We start from the raw sequence: 16175 nt of genomic DNA on the forward strand, positions 1-16175 counted from the left end.
CACCCTCTGAGGGAAGAATTTCCTCCTAACATCCAATCTAAATCTCCCCTCTTGCAGTTTAAAACCGCTCCCCTCACCCTGTCGTTATCTGATTGAGCAAAGAGTTGCTCTCCATCTTTTCCACAAGTCCCTGCCCAGTACTGAAGGGCTGCAGCGAGGTCTCCCTGGACCCTTCTCTTCTCCAGGCTGAACAGCCCCAGCACCCTCAGCTGTTTCCACAGGAGAGGCGATGCAAAGCACGATCCTCTCCCCATCCCCGGGGAGGGCAGCATCTTCAGTGCCTACATCTTGTGCAATTCCACAACCTCTGCTTTGCATCAGGTCGCTCTGCAGAGGGAAGTGCTGCCCCGGCAGCTCTCTGGGGCTGGTTTTATCCAAGCAGGGCTTTCACAGGGACACACTAAGTACACACGAGTCTGTTCTGAACATTTTCATTTTATTAGCAAAATATCAAAAGGGATATAAGCCTCGTTGGCAAAATCGGGCTTCATTTGGTGTGTAGGCACACCGGGTGACGGAGTGAAACACATGCAGGTATCTCCACGTGAATGGAGGTGCTCAGAGGCACAGCAGCCAGTGAAACCTCAAGAACCCCGTCGCAGACACAGGCACCGTGGTCCTGCTTCTCCCAGGAGAGCATCACTTCCATGGTCCGGGGTGCCACCACCACCAGGAGTCACAGCTGGAGCCCCTCAGGTGTGGAACATGGCATGGCATGCAGGGGAGGGGGCACTGGGCATTGCCCAGGACTCTTACTTAAGCAGTACCATAAAATGCATATAAAATATCTCAGAAATGCTTTCATAAGAGGAAAAAAAAATCACCAGAGGTGATTTCCCATGAAGCCAGAGGAAAGAGAACAAGCCACCAACATGAATAATAAAACCACGTCATCGGAGACAATTCCCACAGCTCTCTAAGCGACTTTGGCTGACTGCAGGGCCTTGTGAATGTTGGAGATGGTGGAAAATTCACTCTGTAAGTCTGCAAAACAGAGGAGCCTGTTAGAGCCGGCTGGACATCTGCCGCTTGGTCATGGGAAGCCTGCCCCTGCCTCTTCTGGTCTGGGGAACGGGAGAGATTCCCCCATGGGGACGGGACGAGAGGGAACGGGAGAGATTCCCCCACGCCAGGTGGTATTTATTTATCCCCGTCACCAAAGACGTGCCCGTACCAACGTTATCCGGTGGTTGTGGATGTGGGGATTGAAGCACAGCAAGAGAAAGGCAACTCGCATGCGAGCTGCTGTGGGGCAAAGCCACAGCTGGGAAGTCCCGAGGCTTAGGTTGGGATGTGGGCACCCTGCTGGCCTGCAGCGTCTTCCTCTGATGCCCAAGGGAACACCAGGAAAGTTCCTCGTGGCTGGGACTGGGCACCCTCATCACCCTGTCACCCACCCTGTGTCACCTCCAAAAGGGGAGGGAAGGAGTGCAGGACCTGCACAAACAGCCCCAAACCCGTGCTTGCGGCCATACCTGGCAGCTTGCCGTCCAGCTGGTCCCAAGGGGAAAAGACAAAGCTGAGAACGCTGGAAAAGTCCTCCTCCAGCTTCTTGGTGATCTGCTTCTGCAACCGTCAGGCAGCCAAGCACATGAGCGGGGGACAGGGCTGAAGCCCCTTGTCCCTCCCAGCGCACGTGGTGACCCTCGGATGGGGAAAGCACGGGGGCAGCCACCCCCCACCTTCATCCAGGCTATTTGTTGCTGCTGGTGCTGGCGCACAAGGAGGACACAGCTCGCAGCATGAGCCAACAGCTCAGAAACGGAGCGTGGCTGTTCGGATAGGGCTCGATATTTTTACGGGGGTTAAATATTGCCACACAGCTTTTCAGAGCAGAGCCTCTGCAGCAAAACAAAATGCGCTGCCCTGAGCGCACCCAAACGGTGAAGGGGGATGTAGGACAGGACTCTGCAGCTGAAGAGAGCAGGATGAGACCCGGGCCATCACCGATGCAGAGAGCCTGCCAGGGCTGATGGGCTCCGGGGGACAGAGGCAGCAGCTTTGAGCTCCTCTAAGCCCCTTAACCCAAACTGTGGTTAACGAGGGGAGAGGAGCGATGCGGTTACCAGTTACGGATGATAACTGGCAGACCAGTTACAAGTCTGTAGGCAGACCCTCCAGTAGAGGAGGGTCTACACATCAGTGCCTTGAGCGAAACTTGGTCCCTAGTGGTGATCTGCAATGGATAAATGACGTTAAACATGCCTCTGTGCGCTTCTGGAGGCTGGTCTGCTGCTGCAAAAGCCATGCCAGCAGTGGCCTACAGCGTACGTTGAGAACCTGCCGAAGCCGACATCTCACGGGGAAACGCCTTCACGTTATCACACATGTTCACAAGATCCTTTTTGGAACCTTGCCCCCCGTCCACAAAGCACTGACAATGGCTCTAGGGAGGTCCCCAAGGAACGAGGAGGTGCCCAACGTACCTGCATGACCTGGAGGTGCCCTCTCATGCTCTCCTCCGCTCTTTCAAACATTCCTCTCTCCACCTCTCTCTCCACCCCATTGCTGAGGATGGTTTGCATCCTCTGGAAGGCTTGTGATCCTCTTACCATGGCAGCCTCTGTGGCAAAGAGGTGACTGTCACATCGGGATCCAGCGCGAGGACACACGTGGGGACAAGGGGCAGTACTTCGGTTTGGGAAAGGGACAAGGTCACAGCCAGAATCTTCTATCAAAGGAGGCCAAGCTGCCTCTGCTTGTGCTGGGGAGCCGAATTAACCGAGCTGGCTTCCCAGAGAAAGAAGCCCTCATGCTCCTAGGATGCAGAAGCACCCGTACAAATCAGCCCGGAGCTGCAGGAGGTGCCGCTGCCAGACCCCTGCTCTTTGGGGCAAGAAACGTTCAGGCACCATTTCCACCTCCTGGTTCTCACGGAAAGGAGGACGCTGCCAACGACAGGACCAATTTGCATCACCGGCTTTTTGACTCCTGGTCCGAGCCCATTTTCCTGCACATTTTGCAGGCACTAATTAAACAGGGACGTTCCCCAGCGCCGCAACAGGAAAAGAGCATCTGGCTGTGAGGAGAGCTCTGTTGGGGTGGCCCATCCCCAGGACACCTTCTTGCTTTGGCCCAGCAGTGCATTTTCACAACTAACTAACCCAGTAATTAAGGTGTCTTCCTAAAGCCAACAGGAAAAACTTCTGGATTTGGGGTTTTGAACTGTTTCACTTTCTGACTGTGCCACCTACTGATAGGAAACGAAGGAAAAACCAGATCCGGCAGCTTTTTGCTTTAGCATCCTTCTCTCTCCTTCCTTGAGAGGCAGCCAGATAAGAATGAGTTAGTGCTAGAAAATATCCACAGTTTACAAAAAAAAAAAAAAATAGCGAATTAGAGTAAATCAGGGAAGGAATTTTCTGTATTTGAGCATGATCCACTTTGGACTTTAGAAATCCCTGTGAGTTGATGACCACCTATCAGATGATCCTTTTGCCCTGTGGATTTCTTCCCAGCCTTTCTACAGGGAGGTTATAAGCCTGGGCCCTTCTTCCGAGCCCTAATTGGGGTTATTCTGTGAAAATCAAAGCCTCCAGGGACAAAGATGAAAAACGAGGTGGCTGGTCTTACCTTCATAGCAGAGCAGCAGGTCATTTTGGATGGACGCTGCGAGGGACTGGTAGATTTCTGCTTTCCTCTGCAGGATTAATTTTTCAGCCTCGCCGACGATGAAGTCTGTCTGCAGGAGTAAGTTCAAATGTTTGCCCACCAGTGCTTCATACAAACAAGCTAAGCTAACAACTTAATAATAAAAATCTCAGAATGATGATCTAAATCTGAGTGTGTCATTCAACAGATGACCGGGACAGTTGGTGCCAGTGGGCATCACCTTTCTGCTGTGCTCTGAATTAACAGGACAGGTGGCTGACTGGGACGTTTTATGCCAGCACTCAAGAAAGCCTTCAGCCTCCTGAAGATTACGCTCACTAGAGGCGACGTGGAACTGCTCATTTGTCTCTTTCTCACCTCTCCTGATGCTTGAGACAGAGCTAATCACCTCCCCAGGCCCCACAAAGGCCATGCTTTCCCCCTTTCCTTCTCCCATTGCTCATTCTTGCTCGCACAGCCCCCTTCAAGGTGAGCGTACCTCCTGCTTGAGGAAATTGAGCTGGTCGTTGTCAGCCTCCAGTTTTATCCCCGATTCCTGCAGTTTCTGCTGCACGGCGTTTTTGAAAGTGTCAAGGCAGATTTTCAGCGTGGAGCGGGTGCTCATCTGGAGCCTGTGGGGCGATAAATTCATCAGGAAGGACAAAGACAGACGTATCCTCCCCACCCAGCAGGGCAGGACGTCCATCTGAAGCCACAGACCCACAGGGAGGGACAAAGCAAACACAGAAGCACAGTTTCCATGCTCCCAGGAGCAGGAAACTGCCTTTGCCTTTAGCTAGTCCAGACTGAGGCTGTGGTTGTTTTTTCTTTGCAAAGGAGCAGCAAACGCCGCACACAACGGGTTGTCCCTTCATAAATCTGATGGTATAAATGCTACCCTCATCCACCTTGGCTGGAGGAAGCTCTACTGGTCCAGCCTGAGCTGCTCCCCTCCAGGACACAGTGCCTGGGGTGATGTTCTTGTCCCACTTCAAGGTATCCAAAGTCAGCAGCAGCATGAGACAGGCCGAGGTTTTGGGGTGCTGTGGCACGTCCCTGCTCCTTAAGTCCACTGAGCACGGGACAATCAGCAGCCACAGGAGGCACAATGTTGTCACATTAAGCAAGCAACCGAGTGTAAACCTGTCTTTGTTTCAGCTCTGTTTGCTGTTTTTTCACCTTCTGATGGCTCTGTTTTCTGACCCGGTTTGGTCTTTCCTGTTCTTGTCTGCTCTGCAAGCACCCAGCTCTGTGCTTCACAGCTCGGCTGCCTGCTGCTGCGGGTGTGAGAGCACGCTGTGGTGCGAGGGTTTGCTGCCTGAGCTGCTGGGCATGGCAGGAGGATCTGCTCGACACGATACATGGAGGGGGTAGAAGCTCAGGGAGCACATGAATTTCCCTGTGTGGCTGAGGGGGGTGGACAAACTCCTCTGGGGACCAAAAGGGAGGCTGAGGGACCCATTATGGAGCAAGTCCTGCAAGGTGGCTGTGGCCAGGTACCCACATCTGCAACACCGTACGAGGACAAGGCATCACAGGAGAAGATATCAGAAATATCAATTTTGGATACACGTGTAGCAAAACTGGGACCTCCGGGGAAAAATGTAATTAGGGGTGAGTAATTAATTTGTTAGGCAACTGAGGCAGAGAAAGGGAGGGATCGAGAGAGATGGAGAGGAACAAGCAAGGACAAAAATGGGGAGAAAGGGATAACAAAATGATGCTGATCAAGGGAGGAGCAGCTCAGTGCACTTGTCCAGACACCACAGCCTGCCCTGCCTTCCTATTAAACTGCCTCCCAGCTGCTCGATGCACAGCCACATTGTCCTCCTGCCCTTGTGTAAATACAGGTAATTCGGCAGCAAACACCAGGCTGGGCTGGCTGGATCTGGCTGCTCACAATAAATCCACTTTTCTACAAAACAAGGGGAAGCAGAGAGCGGAGCCACGCGCCAGGTGGTGCCCGGGAAGGGATGGATCCAGCAGCAGTGTCTGAAGGGCACCGTGCTTCGGGACAGCATGGCCAGATGGGCTGGGGTCGGGCAAGGGAATGTCCTGGGAGCAAACTGCCTGGGAGGGCTGAAAAGGGATTAGTTCTAGGTGAGAAAAGGACAACGAAAAGCTGAAAGCAACAGCCTTTTTCTGTAACCCTGAGGGGTAATTAAAAAAAAAAAAACAGGTTTCAACTTGTGTCGCAGAGCATCGGGGTTAGACATTTGGAGAGGTTTCGCAGTGCAAGGCTTTGGGAGCAGGCTGCCTGGGGAGGTTAAAAGGTCCTGGCACCTCACCTGAACACCTCCCCGAAACTCAGGTCGATCTTCCTGTAGATGGGCTGCGCCAGGGCGTCGTTGATGTCTATCCTGAAGAAGGTCCGCGAGGCGTACACCCCCTTCTTGAGGCACACGGCCTTCAGGGTGCGGTGGTAGCCCTGGTGCCCGTGGTTGCGCTGCGGGACGGGAAGGGCAAGCCGTGAGGCACGGACAGCTCCAAGCCACGTGCCCAGCTGACAGAACTTGCAGGGGAAGGGGGGATTAGGGGATTTCCACTTAAATTTTCGAGGCTGGGGCTGCAGAGGACCAAAGGAACCTCGATGTTTTCGCAGCCGGCCTGGCGGTGGAAGCAGGCCCCAGCTCGGCATGCTGCCTCGGCGGGCTCCCCCGGGGCCACAGCCACCAAGCGAAGGTGTCTGAAGCTGTGCCTCTCGACAGATCTCACCCAAACATTTGCCCTCGTCTTTCACCAAAAGCAGGACAACTAACTATCCACCCCCCCAGGACTGAAGGCCGCATGCAGCCACGGAGCCGTGGAAGGAGCAGGATAGGGGTTTCCAGCACCCCTCTTATGTCTGGTTAGACCCACGCCATCTTCCCCACCGGCCCCGAGGAGGCTCACCAGCCCAGCAGCGACTGCCGAGCCCTCCTTTCCAGGCAGCTCCTTCCTACCAACGTGGGGCAGAGGAGGGGATTCAGGTGGTTTTGCTTGGCTGGGAGGCAGCTGGCCGAGTCCCCACCCCAGAGACTTTTGCAATGTTTTATCTCGTGTCTGAATTGGGTTTTCATCAGGAAGGGCATTTCCACAACTTCCAGGTCGCTGCCCGCGCTGCCAAGCTGCAGATTTGGGCTTCCCCTTGCCTGAGGCCAGCCTTTGGCTATGCCACCCCAGAGCAATGCTGCAGCAGGGCTCATGTCCCTGGTCCTTGCACCCCCAAGGACCAGCATGTGAAGTGCTTCGAAGCGGTGCTGTTTGAGGCAACAGAAAGGAAAAAGCAAACTGTGCCCTGCAAATCTGCAGTCCCCAGGACGCTGCTAGCCCCCAGGGCTAAGCACAGCCCCTGCCAGGGCCCGCTGCCACCCAGCTAAAACCTTCCTGCAGAGACAAGCAAAGAAATGCCACTTGGTGGAGGAGTCCAGCACAAGAAAGCATGTGCAGGAGAAGACTTTAAGCACCAGGAGGCATTTCGCTGCTGAATGACAGTGGTTCGAGCCTTGGGCAACAGCCAAGAAGGGCTGTGGGGGACCTGCTGCTGGTTTTAGGGCACTGATGCCTCCCAGCCCAGCACGTCTCTTTGTCCTGAGCTTCACTTGAACGGTCTGTGGCAGTTCAAGTGACCGCCAGCCCTCGGGCGCAGGCAGACCTCCGGGGCTTCTTCCCAAACCAAATAGTTCTGGGATTGCAGAAACACTGCTTTACCTTGAGGAAATTGGAGATAGTTTTCTTATATGATTTCTTTGCTTCGTCTACACCTTCTCTGAGTGGCTGTTCGATTGGTATGAAGCATTTTTTGATGTCATTCTCCAAGTCAGCGATCTTCTGCGTAATGAAATCCTTCAAGTAATTTTTTTTCGCAAGCAGAGACTGAAATCAATGGACAACAGAGGGAGGGAAATAAATCACTGAAAACCTTGTGCTGGAAGCAACAGGGCCATAAATAACCCCGCCAGCTTCCCCACCCGCCCCAACCACTGCCACCAGTGCCACCCAGTTCCCTGGCTGCTTTCCCCAGTGCAGGGTCACCGCTCAGGCAGACCTGCACCAGAACTGTCCCCTCTGCCCCAGGGGACAGGAGGACAGCCCGGGGCTCTCCTTGCTGAGGAGGCTGCAGGAGATGAGCTCAAACTGTGGCTATTTCGGGCTGCGGTGCCTCGATGCATTTGTCAGCCCCCTGCGAGATGTTTTGCCCGCAGGTTGCGTACGTGTCGTGCTGGAAATGTGTGATGTAAAATGCCTGCTCGAAGGAGAAGAGCCTGTCGGGAGGCCTGGCTGCCCGCCCTGCAAAGAATAAACAGCGATGCTCCCGAGAGCTGCGCTGGACAAACCTGAGCATGTGTTTTGGACGGGAGAGTCGTAATTAGTGAGAAAATGACCATAGCCTCTGTCGTGTAGTTCAGCAGCTTGTTCCTCTTCTGCTCGGTGTAAAACCTGCGGATGTGCTCCCTGAGCTTTGGGACCTCTGCAAGGGATGAGAGGCCGGGTTAGCAGGGGGCAGACCTCCTGCAGGACACCCAGGACACCAGCTCCAGGCTGGTAGTGACCTCTGAGGAGGCTCCCAAGAGACCCTGACATCCTGGGAGGGCTCTCAGGGCTCATTTCTACAGCACCAGTTGCCTGGTCTGGGTCAGCACTGGTCCGTCCAGGCATGGGGTGGGGATGTAGGGGCACACACAGGGCCCCCAGGACTTGGGTTGGTGCCACAGAGCCATGCAGGCACCTTGGGGACAGGAGGGGGAAGGAGAAAAAGAGCATGGCAAACCTAAGAACACTATACAATACACCCAAAACACTATACAATACACGCAAACCTAACAACACTACACAATCAGCACGGGACGTGCTGAATGATTCAGAAACCGGCCAAAAATCTCAATATTCTGCCTGCCATGAAGGGGGTGCATGGGGTGAGGTGATGCCAGGCTGGGATGAGGGGATCCTCTCCTGACTCTGAACTACGTGGTATCAGTAATTTTGAAGGGGGGGAAGGCGGATGAAGGGAAATGCCCAAGGACCTCTCCGAACCCAGGACCTCTCCAAACCCCTGCACGCTCCCTGCATGCAGAGAACCGTCACCTGTTTCTTCCTTGCTGAGCGTCTTCCCCTGCCAGTACTCCCGGGCACTGACCGTGTACACGAGGTCAGGCTTGCACACAACCTCAGAGTCACTTGGAAGCTTTTTCTGAAACACACACACACACACAGTTTGTTTCTGCAGCATAATTTGATCTGGGCTCTTCTTCAAGAGGCAAATGCTGAATCAGGGGGCGTCCCCATCACCAAAGTCCTGCACTTCTTGCATATGCAGTGGAGAATTAAACTGGAGGTGATTAGGAAGACCAATTGGACCCAAACACAGAGCAAAGGAAGGGTTTGTAGCAAGCAGAAACTGCTAGGTGGTGACCAGACTTCAAGGCCAATGCCTATTAATAATAACCACGAGAAGAATATTGTACTACAGACATGCACCAGACTCAAAAAGGAACAGATTCATGGCACCGGCACATTCTGTCCAGGTCCTCCAAGCTACTTTACCATGAGGGTTTTCTTCATCATTTGGCTCTTCTCTTGCTTCACAGTTTCGTTCCTTTCTAGGATGGCATCATGTTTATTTATCTACATTGGGGGAAAGAATAGGAATTATTACTGACATTTTTCTGGCAGTGTTAAATAGATCCCCGATTTTTTAAGGCCAAAGGGACTGTCCAGGACAGTTTCTCCCTAATGCAAGACAAAGAACTGCACAGGGTTTCTGGTTTCTGCGTCAAGTCCATCAGTTCTGCTCAAGTCACACTGAATCACATGGAAACTTCTCCCATTTTCTTAAATGACCCGAAAGGGATGAAGAAGCTTAAGGCTATACTCACATGGTCTCTATTTGTTTCCCTGAAAATATAAAAAAAAAAAAAAGCAGAAATTACCCATTTGAATGATTTCAGCAGCTCCTGTAAGGAGAAGGGAAGGAGGACCACGCAGCGACACCGCCAACAGCGCCCACCCAGCACCCCTGCACGGAGCTCGGGCTCCGGCAGCCCCTGGACCTCAGCTTGTTCCATTACTTTCTGTACTCCTCTGGATCCAGCTCGTCAGACTTTGTGACCACCAAGGAAATGTCCCTGCACATCCCGCTCTGGAAAGCCTTCATGCCTTCGTTCAGCAGCATCTGATGGGTTTTTCCTCCCAGAATACGTTCAAAGGAGTTGACCACCCAAATGATAGAGCATTTGTTGATGTTCTAGAAGGGGTAGGAGGGGAAGAAGGGTCATCGATAAAGGATACAAAACATCAGCAGAGAGTAAATACAAGAGACGCTGAGCACCTTTAGTTCTCATTAACCCTGGCTGAAGAGCTGGGATGTGCAAACTTTGTGCTTCCCACCAGAGACCTCATGCTCCCGTCATGAATTCCTACAACCGACTGCACCTGACTGGTTTGGGGTGGACACCAGTGCCTGCCCGAGTAGGGTGTCTGGTGACAGCACAGTACCAGGAGGGAAGGAAGCTAAAGATGGGATCGGCACCTGCAGGACCTCTTCTTGTAGCGCGCTACCAGAAGACAAACACTGCTGGCCTTTGGTGCCATCTCCAAGCAGGGAACCGCACCATTTCTGAACTGGAAAATGCATTAGCTCAGGTGTGCGACACTGAAATGCTGCTCTGGTCCTTCTGCTGGGAGGCTTCCCTGCTCCTCACAGCCCCACGGGGGCTCCCAGCTCTCTCCCTCCCGCCCCATGCCACAGCTCTCCGGTCACCTCTTTCCACATCTCGTCCCTTTTGGTGTTGAAATCGCCTGTCCCTGGGATATCCACGAAGATGACGCCTTCTGGAATCATTTGTGAATTCGGGACAGTCACTTCCACGTTTTTGATCAGCGGCCAGAGCTGCATTATGTCTTCTTCTTTGCTTGTTCCTGGTTTTGGACTGCTCTGATTCCGGATATACGGACCCATTTTGTCTGAAAGGTCTTTGGCCTGGGACACAGCAAGGGAAAGAAGCAGTACACCTCCTTAGCAAAGAACCTCAGAGACACCAGGGAATGTGACGATTTGCTGTGGCTGGTGGGGACACCCAAAGCCCCGTGCCCGAGGCGTGGACACGAAGAGGGGTCCCAAGGTCACCAGTGGTGGAACAACCCAAGAAGACCACGCTCTCCCCGTCACGGTGAATCCACCAAACAAAAACGGGGAAGAGCTGTCACCTTCCACCGTGGGCGGGCAGCAGGAGGCCCCAGGAGAGCCCCTCCGTGATTCTGGGATGCTGTGAAATGCAGGGGCTACTCACTGTTGTTTCCTTCAGGAGGATACATCTTGACAGGGGAATAGAGACGACGGGTTTCATCCTGCACAGCTCTTCGTAACTCTTAGTCTCAGCTTCCTTCCCGTAGATAGCAGAGATCTTCAAAGCAGCCTCGCTTCTCTCGTGGTCATCCTCGCTGTCTTCGTCCAGGTCCATAAGCTCCACCAGACCCTTCAGCTCATCCTTCCACTCCTGTTGGGATCAGATGCACAGAAGAGGTCATGGCTTGGGTGCCTGGCCAAGAAGGGAGGGCCAGGGCCTGACAAGACCACCAGGGGACAACCAGCACACGGGGACAGCGGGGGGACAAGGCAGCAAGAAATAAATTCCATTGCTTCCTCCCTCCTCGCACACCCAGCCCAGGGGGAACTGGTTCTGGTGCCCATCACTTCTCTGGGGACACTTTGGCCACTTTCCCCCCTGACCACGTTCTTCCAGAAGGCTGGAGAAGCCTGCTAGGTCTCCTTTCCCCCCAAAATGTCAAAAAATAGAGATATTGTCCGTGCCTCGTCCGTGAGGAGGTGAATTTTGGCCTCGTGCTGTTTGCCACGGCTTGTGTTGATCTGTACCACGCAGGACGTGCAGGCTTCGCTCCCGGACACCGGCAAGAAGAATTTTTTGTCTATGATGGCATTCAGCAACGTGCTTTTCCCTGCCCCGGTGCTGCCGAAGAGGCCGATGTGAATGGGGTCCAGCAAAATGTCTGGCTTCAAGCCCATGAGGCGGTTCCTGAGGGCAGGGAGAGGGGGGAAAAAAAAAAAGGACGATTTAAATAACTCCCATGGGCTTGTGCTTTTCAAAAGGGTGAAACAAACCCCTTGTCCTGCAGAATTTGAACTGGGATTTGTGAGACCCAGGATAAGCCCCGTGTCCCATTCAGGGACAGGTTCCCAGCGGCATGCCGGGCGTCACATCAGCTCCAGGCTCCTTGTGGCACCATCTGGCTTTGCACCTTCTGATGGGCTTTATATGATGGGATTTATATGATGGGGTTTTATGAGTTCATCCCATCACCGACGGGGCTCACCGCCCCTGGGGAGGATTTCCAGAGAGCTCTGCAAAGCCAGAACAGCCTGCACACGCACAAAGTGTCCCTTTGGGGCCGGGGAGCAGAGTGCCACTGAACCTGGACACCCCAGGACGCGGCTGTAGGGTCCTCCTGGGCTGCCCAGGAGCACGACGCCCGCTGCATTCACCAGCCGAGGGAATAAACCTCTGAAATGAAGATATGCCACAGCCAGCAAGGTTCCCAGATGTTCTGAAATATCCGAACCATCTGCTGTGCCAGATATTTCCGCTGGCTTCAGAGCCCTTCTGTGCGCCAGCAGCTCCAGGCCAGCCCTTCCCAGGCAAGAACCAGGAGATGCCCCCTGGGGAACAAACGCCCGGCAACTCACTTGAGGTACTGGATCCCGTTCCTTGTCTCGGGCAGCCTGTGTTCAGGGAGGGATTGCAACAGCTTCCTGGAGGACTCCTCCAGGGCGGCCTTTAGTTCGTTTTGCAGCTTTTTACCTGCAGGGAGGGTCAGAAGTCAGAACGGCCCCGGCAGAGCTCCCTGGGGAGACATCCCGAGCCCCGCACCCACAGGACTTCAGAGCCTCTGTTAGAAACAAAGCTGTGTTTTTGCAATAGGAGGTGTTGTGTTTTTTTTTTTTGCAGTGGGAAATTCCACTAACCTCGCATATTCTAAAGGGATTGTGCTGCAGAGCAGCGGGGAGTGTGTGAAGGAGATAAGGGGAAGGTCCCGCGGTCCCAAAATAAGGGGGACAGCAAAGAAAAACAGGATGAGCGGCACAAAATCAGGAAAAAAACAAAAATCACGGGCCCTCTGGTCACGAGAGAAGAAGGAGAAAATAAAAGGAAAAGGAGAAATTAACGGCTGGTCAAATAAAAATGTACAAGCATGGTACAGAAGTGCGTCGAGTAGGTTGTGAACCTGCGGTGCTCCGAAAAGGAGGAAATGGGAGAAATCCGGTGTCGGGTGACAGGGGATAAAAGGTTAGGATAAGCTTGTACTGCGCGCTCCTGCTTGCAGGACGCCCGCCGTTAATCACAAATAAAATAGCCTCACAGAAGCTCCTGTCTGAGAGAACGACTGAGGTTTTCCTCACACTCTCCGTCCTCGGGATGCCGGTCTCTCTTGTACTTTTTCTTTTTCCTGGGAATCTCCTCCAGTGAGTCATCGCCGCCACCTTGTCAGAGGGAAGGGGATTTCTGGTTATTGCTCCCGCCTTCTCGCCCTCTCCGGGGGCGTTGTAAGCTGGGGATGATTCCTGACAGCTCCGGGAGAGCCTCCCTTTAACACCCTCATCTATCAGCTGCTCCTGATAAATGAACAGCTCATGAGCTGAGGGGGAGCAGGGCTCCTCCTCTCACCTGCCCTGAGTCACCTGCCTCCCAGTTTGCACAGGAAGCTGCGTGAGGCATACAAAACCTCCCTTTTTTGCCCCATAGAATCACAGAATCACAGAATTTCTAGGTTGGAAGAGACCTCAAGATCATCGAGTCCAACCTCTAACCTAACACTAACAGTCCCCACTAAACCATATCCCTAAGCTCTACATCTAAACGTCTTTTGAAGACTTCCAGGGATGGTGACTCCACCACCTCCCTGGGCAGCCCGTTCCAATGCCTCACAACCCTTTCAGTAAAGAAGCTCTTCCTAACATCTAACCTAAAACTCCCCTGGCGCAACTTTAGCCCATTCCCCCTCGTCCTGTCACCAGGCACGTGGGAGAACAGGCCAACCCCCACCTCTCTACAGCCTCCTTTAAGGTATCTGTAGAGAGCGATAAGGTCGCCCCTGAGCCTCCTCTTCTCCAGGCTGAATAAGCCCAGCTCCTTCAGCCGCTCCTTGTAGGACTTGTTCTCCAGGCCCCTCACCAGCTTCGTCGCCCTTCTTTGGACCCGCTCGAGCACCTCGATGTCCTTCTTGTAGCGAGGGGCCCAAAACTGAACACAGTACTCGAGGTGCGGCCTCACCAGAGCCGAGTACAGGGGGACGATCACCTCCCTAGCCCTGCTGGTCACACTATTTCTGATACAAGCCAGGATGCCGTTGGCCTTCTTGGCCACCTGAGCACACTGCTGGCTCATATTCAGCCGACTGTCCACTATCACTCCCAGGTCCTTCTCCGCCTGGCAGCTCTCCAACCACTCATCTCCCAGCCTGTAGCTCTGCTTGGGGTTATTACGCCCCAGGTGCATACCCATCTTGCATTAAATCCCCCCTTTTACATCACCCACAGAAGATGCCATCACAACCCGCACCAGAAATTCTCCTTGAGGGGGAATCAAACTCAGATTGAATCACATTTTTGGACAATCCAAAAAGAAAAGGAAAAAAAGAGTGGGGTGGAACTTGAATCAGAGAATCCTGGAGTGGTTTGGGTTGGAAGGGACCTCAAAGCCCATCTAATTCCAACCCCTGCCATGGGCACGACCCCTGCCCCCAGCCCAGGCTGCCCCCAGCCCCATCCAGCCTGGCCTTGGGCACCCCCAGGGATGGGGCACCCACAGCTCCTCGGGGCAGCCTGCACCAGGGAGGGATTTCTTCCTAATACATAACCTAAACCTGCCCTCTTTGAGCTTAAAGTCACCCCCCTTGTCCTGTCCCTACCCCCTGACAAACCATCCCTCCCCAGTTCTCCCCCAGCCCCTCCAGACCCCTGGGAGGTCCCATCTCAGAGGAGATGCTGAGCGAGTCTCAGGCCCCTTCTCCATCGGGTGCACCTCGGAGGGTGCAGCACTGCAGCACCCAGGACTCTGTCCTGGTGCTGTTCGGGGTGACACCGAGCTCACCGTGTGCTGCGGGTCCTCCTTCTGCCATCGGGATGGAGAAATACTGAGCTGGGACAACTCGGGCAGGCAGCAGGGTGCTGTCGTGGGACGGAGGCGCGCAGGTGGTGGCCCCAAGAAGAGGGACAGAAGCACCGTGAGATCCTCCTGAGGGAGAGAGGGGAGCACAGTCACCACCTGCATCGCCTTGAGACAACACCACCGCTGCCTCCCGAAGGTCCAGAGCAGGACTTTGGGAGATTTTTATGCTTTTGATGCTTTTTTATGCTTCTGGCTTCTTCGCAGGACACCACGGCTTAGCCTTAAGGCGTCCTCGGGAGCAGGCTCAGCCCCACGCTCTGGGTGGGCACACGATGAAAGTGAGGGTGGCAGGAGACAGAAACTCGCCAGGGACACCGAGGTTGATAAGACAGACAGCCTCGAGAGCAGAGGTAGAAATTATTTTGAGCAGATGCTACCCGGCACCCCGTGTCTACGTACCTGCCCCACGTGTGCTGCTGGCCATGGCAACCCTGGAGAAAACAAGGAGCTATCGCTGCAAACCTGGGCTGCAGGAGAAAAATAGTTTCTAGGATTATCCTTGCTCTTTTATACCACATATTTATTTTTTGGGGGGGAATTTTTATTAGCATTTTTTTTTCACCTGAGAACACGTCACGTAGAACAGCCGTGTACTCCGAGGAAATGATCATGCAGAGTAAATCATCAAACAATCTGCAGAGAAAACAGAAAGCAGCACCCACCTTTTGTGCCTCGAAACGAGAGCCGCCCACACAGCACAATCTTGGGCAAACGTGCGAATGCTGAGGTTGTGATTCTGCTAATTTGCTTTTCCAAGAACGCAGAGGTTTGTAGGTTGAGTCAGGTTAGAGCTACTGCAAGAAAACAAAGTCCACCAATTTGTAACAGAGGTGCTGAGAGACTGGAATATTTTTCCCAGAAGAAACCCTTCCCCGGATTTCTGTCAGTAGGTATAGGGTGATATTAATTAATCGGGTCGTTAGCAGAGAATACATTATTTAGACATCCAAAGAAGTCTATCACGAAAGCAGATTAAATATATATAAGATTATAAAATCTTCATTTGAGTCGAAGGCTTACCGGAAACACCCCTCCAGCAGCAGAAACGAAACTCGGGTTTCGAAACCCAGGGCAGCTCCAAACTCCTCCTGCAGGGCAGGGGCCAGCCCCGTCACTGGAGTCATTTAAGTCCTCAGCTGCTTCCTCCTCACGCTCTCACAGTCTATAAATGCTGGCCACGCTGCCGAGGGCTTTGCTCAGGGTCACCCGTCGGGGAGCCACACCGTGGGACGTGGGGCTGGCGCCCACCTGGCTCCGAGGCTGGTGGAACTCCAGCAATCGGGAAGCCTCAGGGCAAAGCACCAGAAGCAGGTGCAGGAGCCACCGGTGCCTTTTCTCCCCAAGAAAGGGACATGGAGACGTGTCCCCTGGTGCTCGTGGGGACCAGCAGTGACACCCGTGTGCCCTCTGAACCTCCCCCTG

At 53.7% G+C, this 16175-nt stretch overlaps 1 protein-coding gene across 3 annotated transcripts; it reads right to left on the minus strand.

Annotated features, from left to right (window-relative positions):
* Nucleotides 1-837: 837 nt before the first annotated feature.
* Nucleotides 838-15832, minus strand: LOC118164857 (nuclear GTPase SLIP-GC-like). Of its 3 annotated transcripts, none has more exons than XM_035322638.1 (20): nucleotides 15774-15832; nucleotides 15153-15220; nucleotides 14676-14819; nucleotides 12986-13066; nucleotides 12272-12386; nucleotides 11381-11603; nucleotides 10860-11066; nucleotides 10331-10549; nucleotides 9639-9814; nucleotides 9447-9465; nucleotides 9115-9195; nucleotides 8656-8761; nucleotides 7908-8041; nucleotides 7282-7446; nucleotides 5880-6037; nucleotides 4091-4223; nucleotides 3574-3682; nucleotides 2427-2563; nucleotides 1476-1566; nucleotides 838-984 (listed from the first exon to the last, which is right to left on the minus strand). In XM_035322638.1, the coding sequence occupies exons 2-20, from the start codon at nucleotides 15175-15177 to the stop codon at nucleotides 917-919; spliced, it is 2391 nt and encodes a 796-aa protein (XP_035178529.1). In that variant the 5' UTR covers nucleotides 15178-15220; nucleotides 15774-15832; the 3' UTR covers nucleotides 838-916. The 3 variants fall into 3 exon arrangements, 2 of the variants coding, with proteins under 2 accessions (XP_035178529.1, XP_035178530.1); XM_035322639.1 differs by lacking the exon at nucleotides 15774-15832 and adding an exon at nucleotides 15416-15767; XR_004749704.1 differs by lacking the exons at nucleotides 838-984; nucleotides 1476-1566; nucleotides 2427-2563 and having other exon boundaries at nucleotides 4001-4223; nucleotides 15774-15827.
* Between the last annotated feature and the right edge of the window lie 343 nt (nucleotides 15833-16175).

This window comes from Oxyura jamaicensis, chromosome 3, assembly GCF_011077185.1.
Source record: "Oxyura jamaicensis isolate SHBP4307 breed ruddy duck chromosome 3, BPBGC_Ojam_1.0, whole genome shotgun sequence".
Lineage (NCBI taxonomy): Eukaryota > Metazoa > Chordata > Aves > Anseriformes > Anatidae > Oxyura > Oxyura jamaicensis.

What these genes read in the sequence shown, in the direction of transcription:
- LOC118164857 (XM_035322638.1), bottom strand. Translation starts at nt 15,177, where the DNA reads ATGGCCAGCAGCACACGTGGGGCAG. An exon ending in TCAATTTCCTCAAGCAGGAG is followed by an intron (nt 3,683 to 4,090) that starts GTACGCTCACCT and finishes TTACTCCTGCAG; the next exon opens with ACAGACTTCATCGTCGGCGA. An exon ending in GCTGGACGGCAAGCTGCCAG is followed by an intron (nt 985 to 1,475) that starts GTATGGCCGCAA and finishes TCTGTTTTGCAG; the next exon opens with ACTTACAGAGTGAATTTTCC.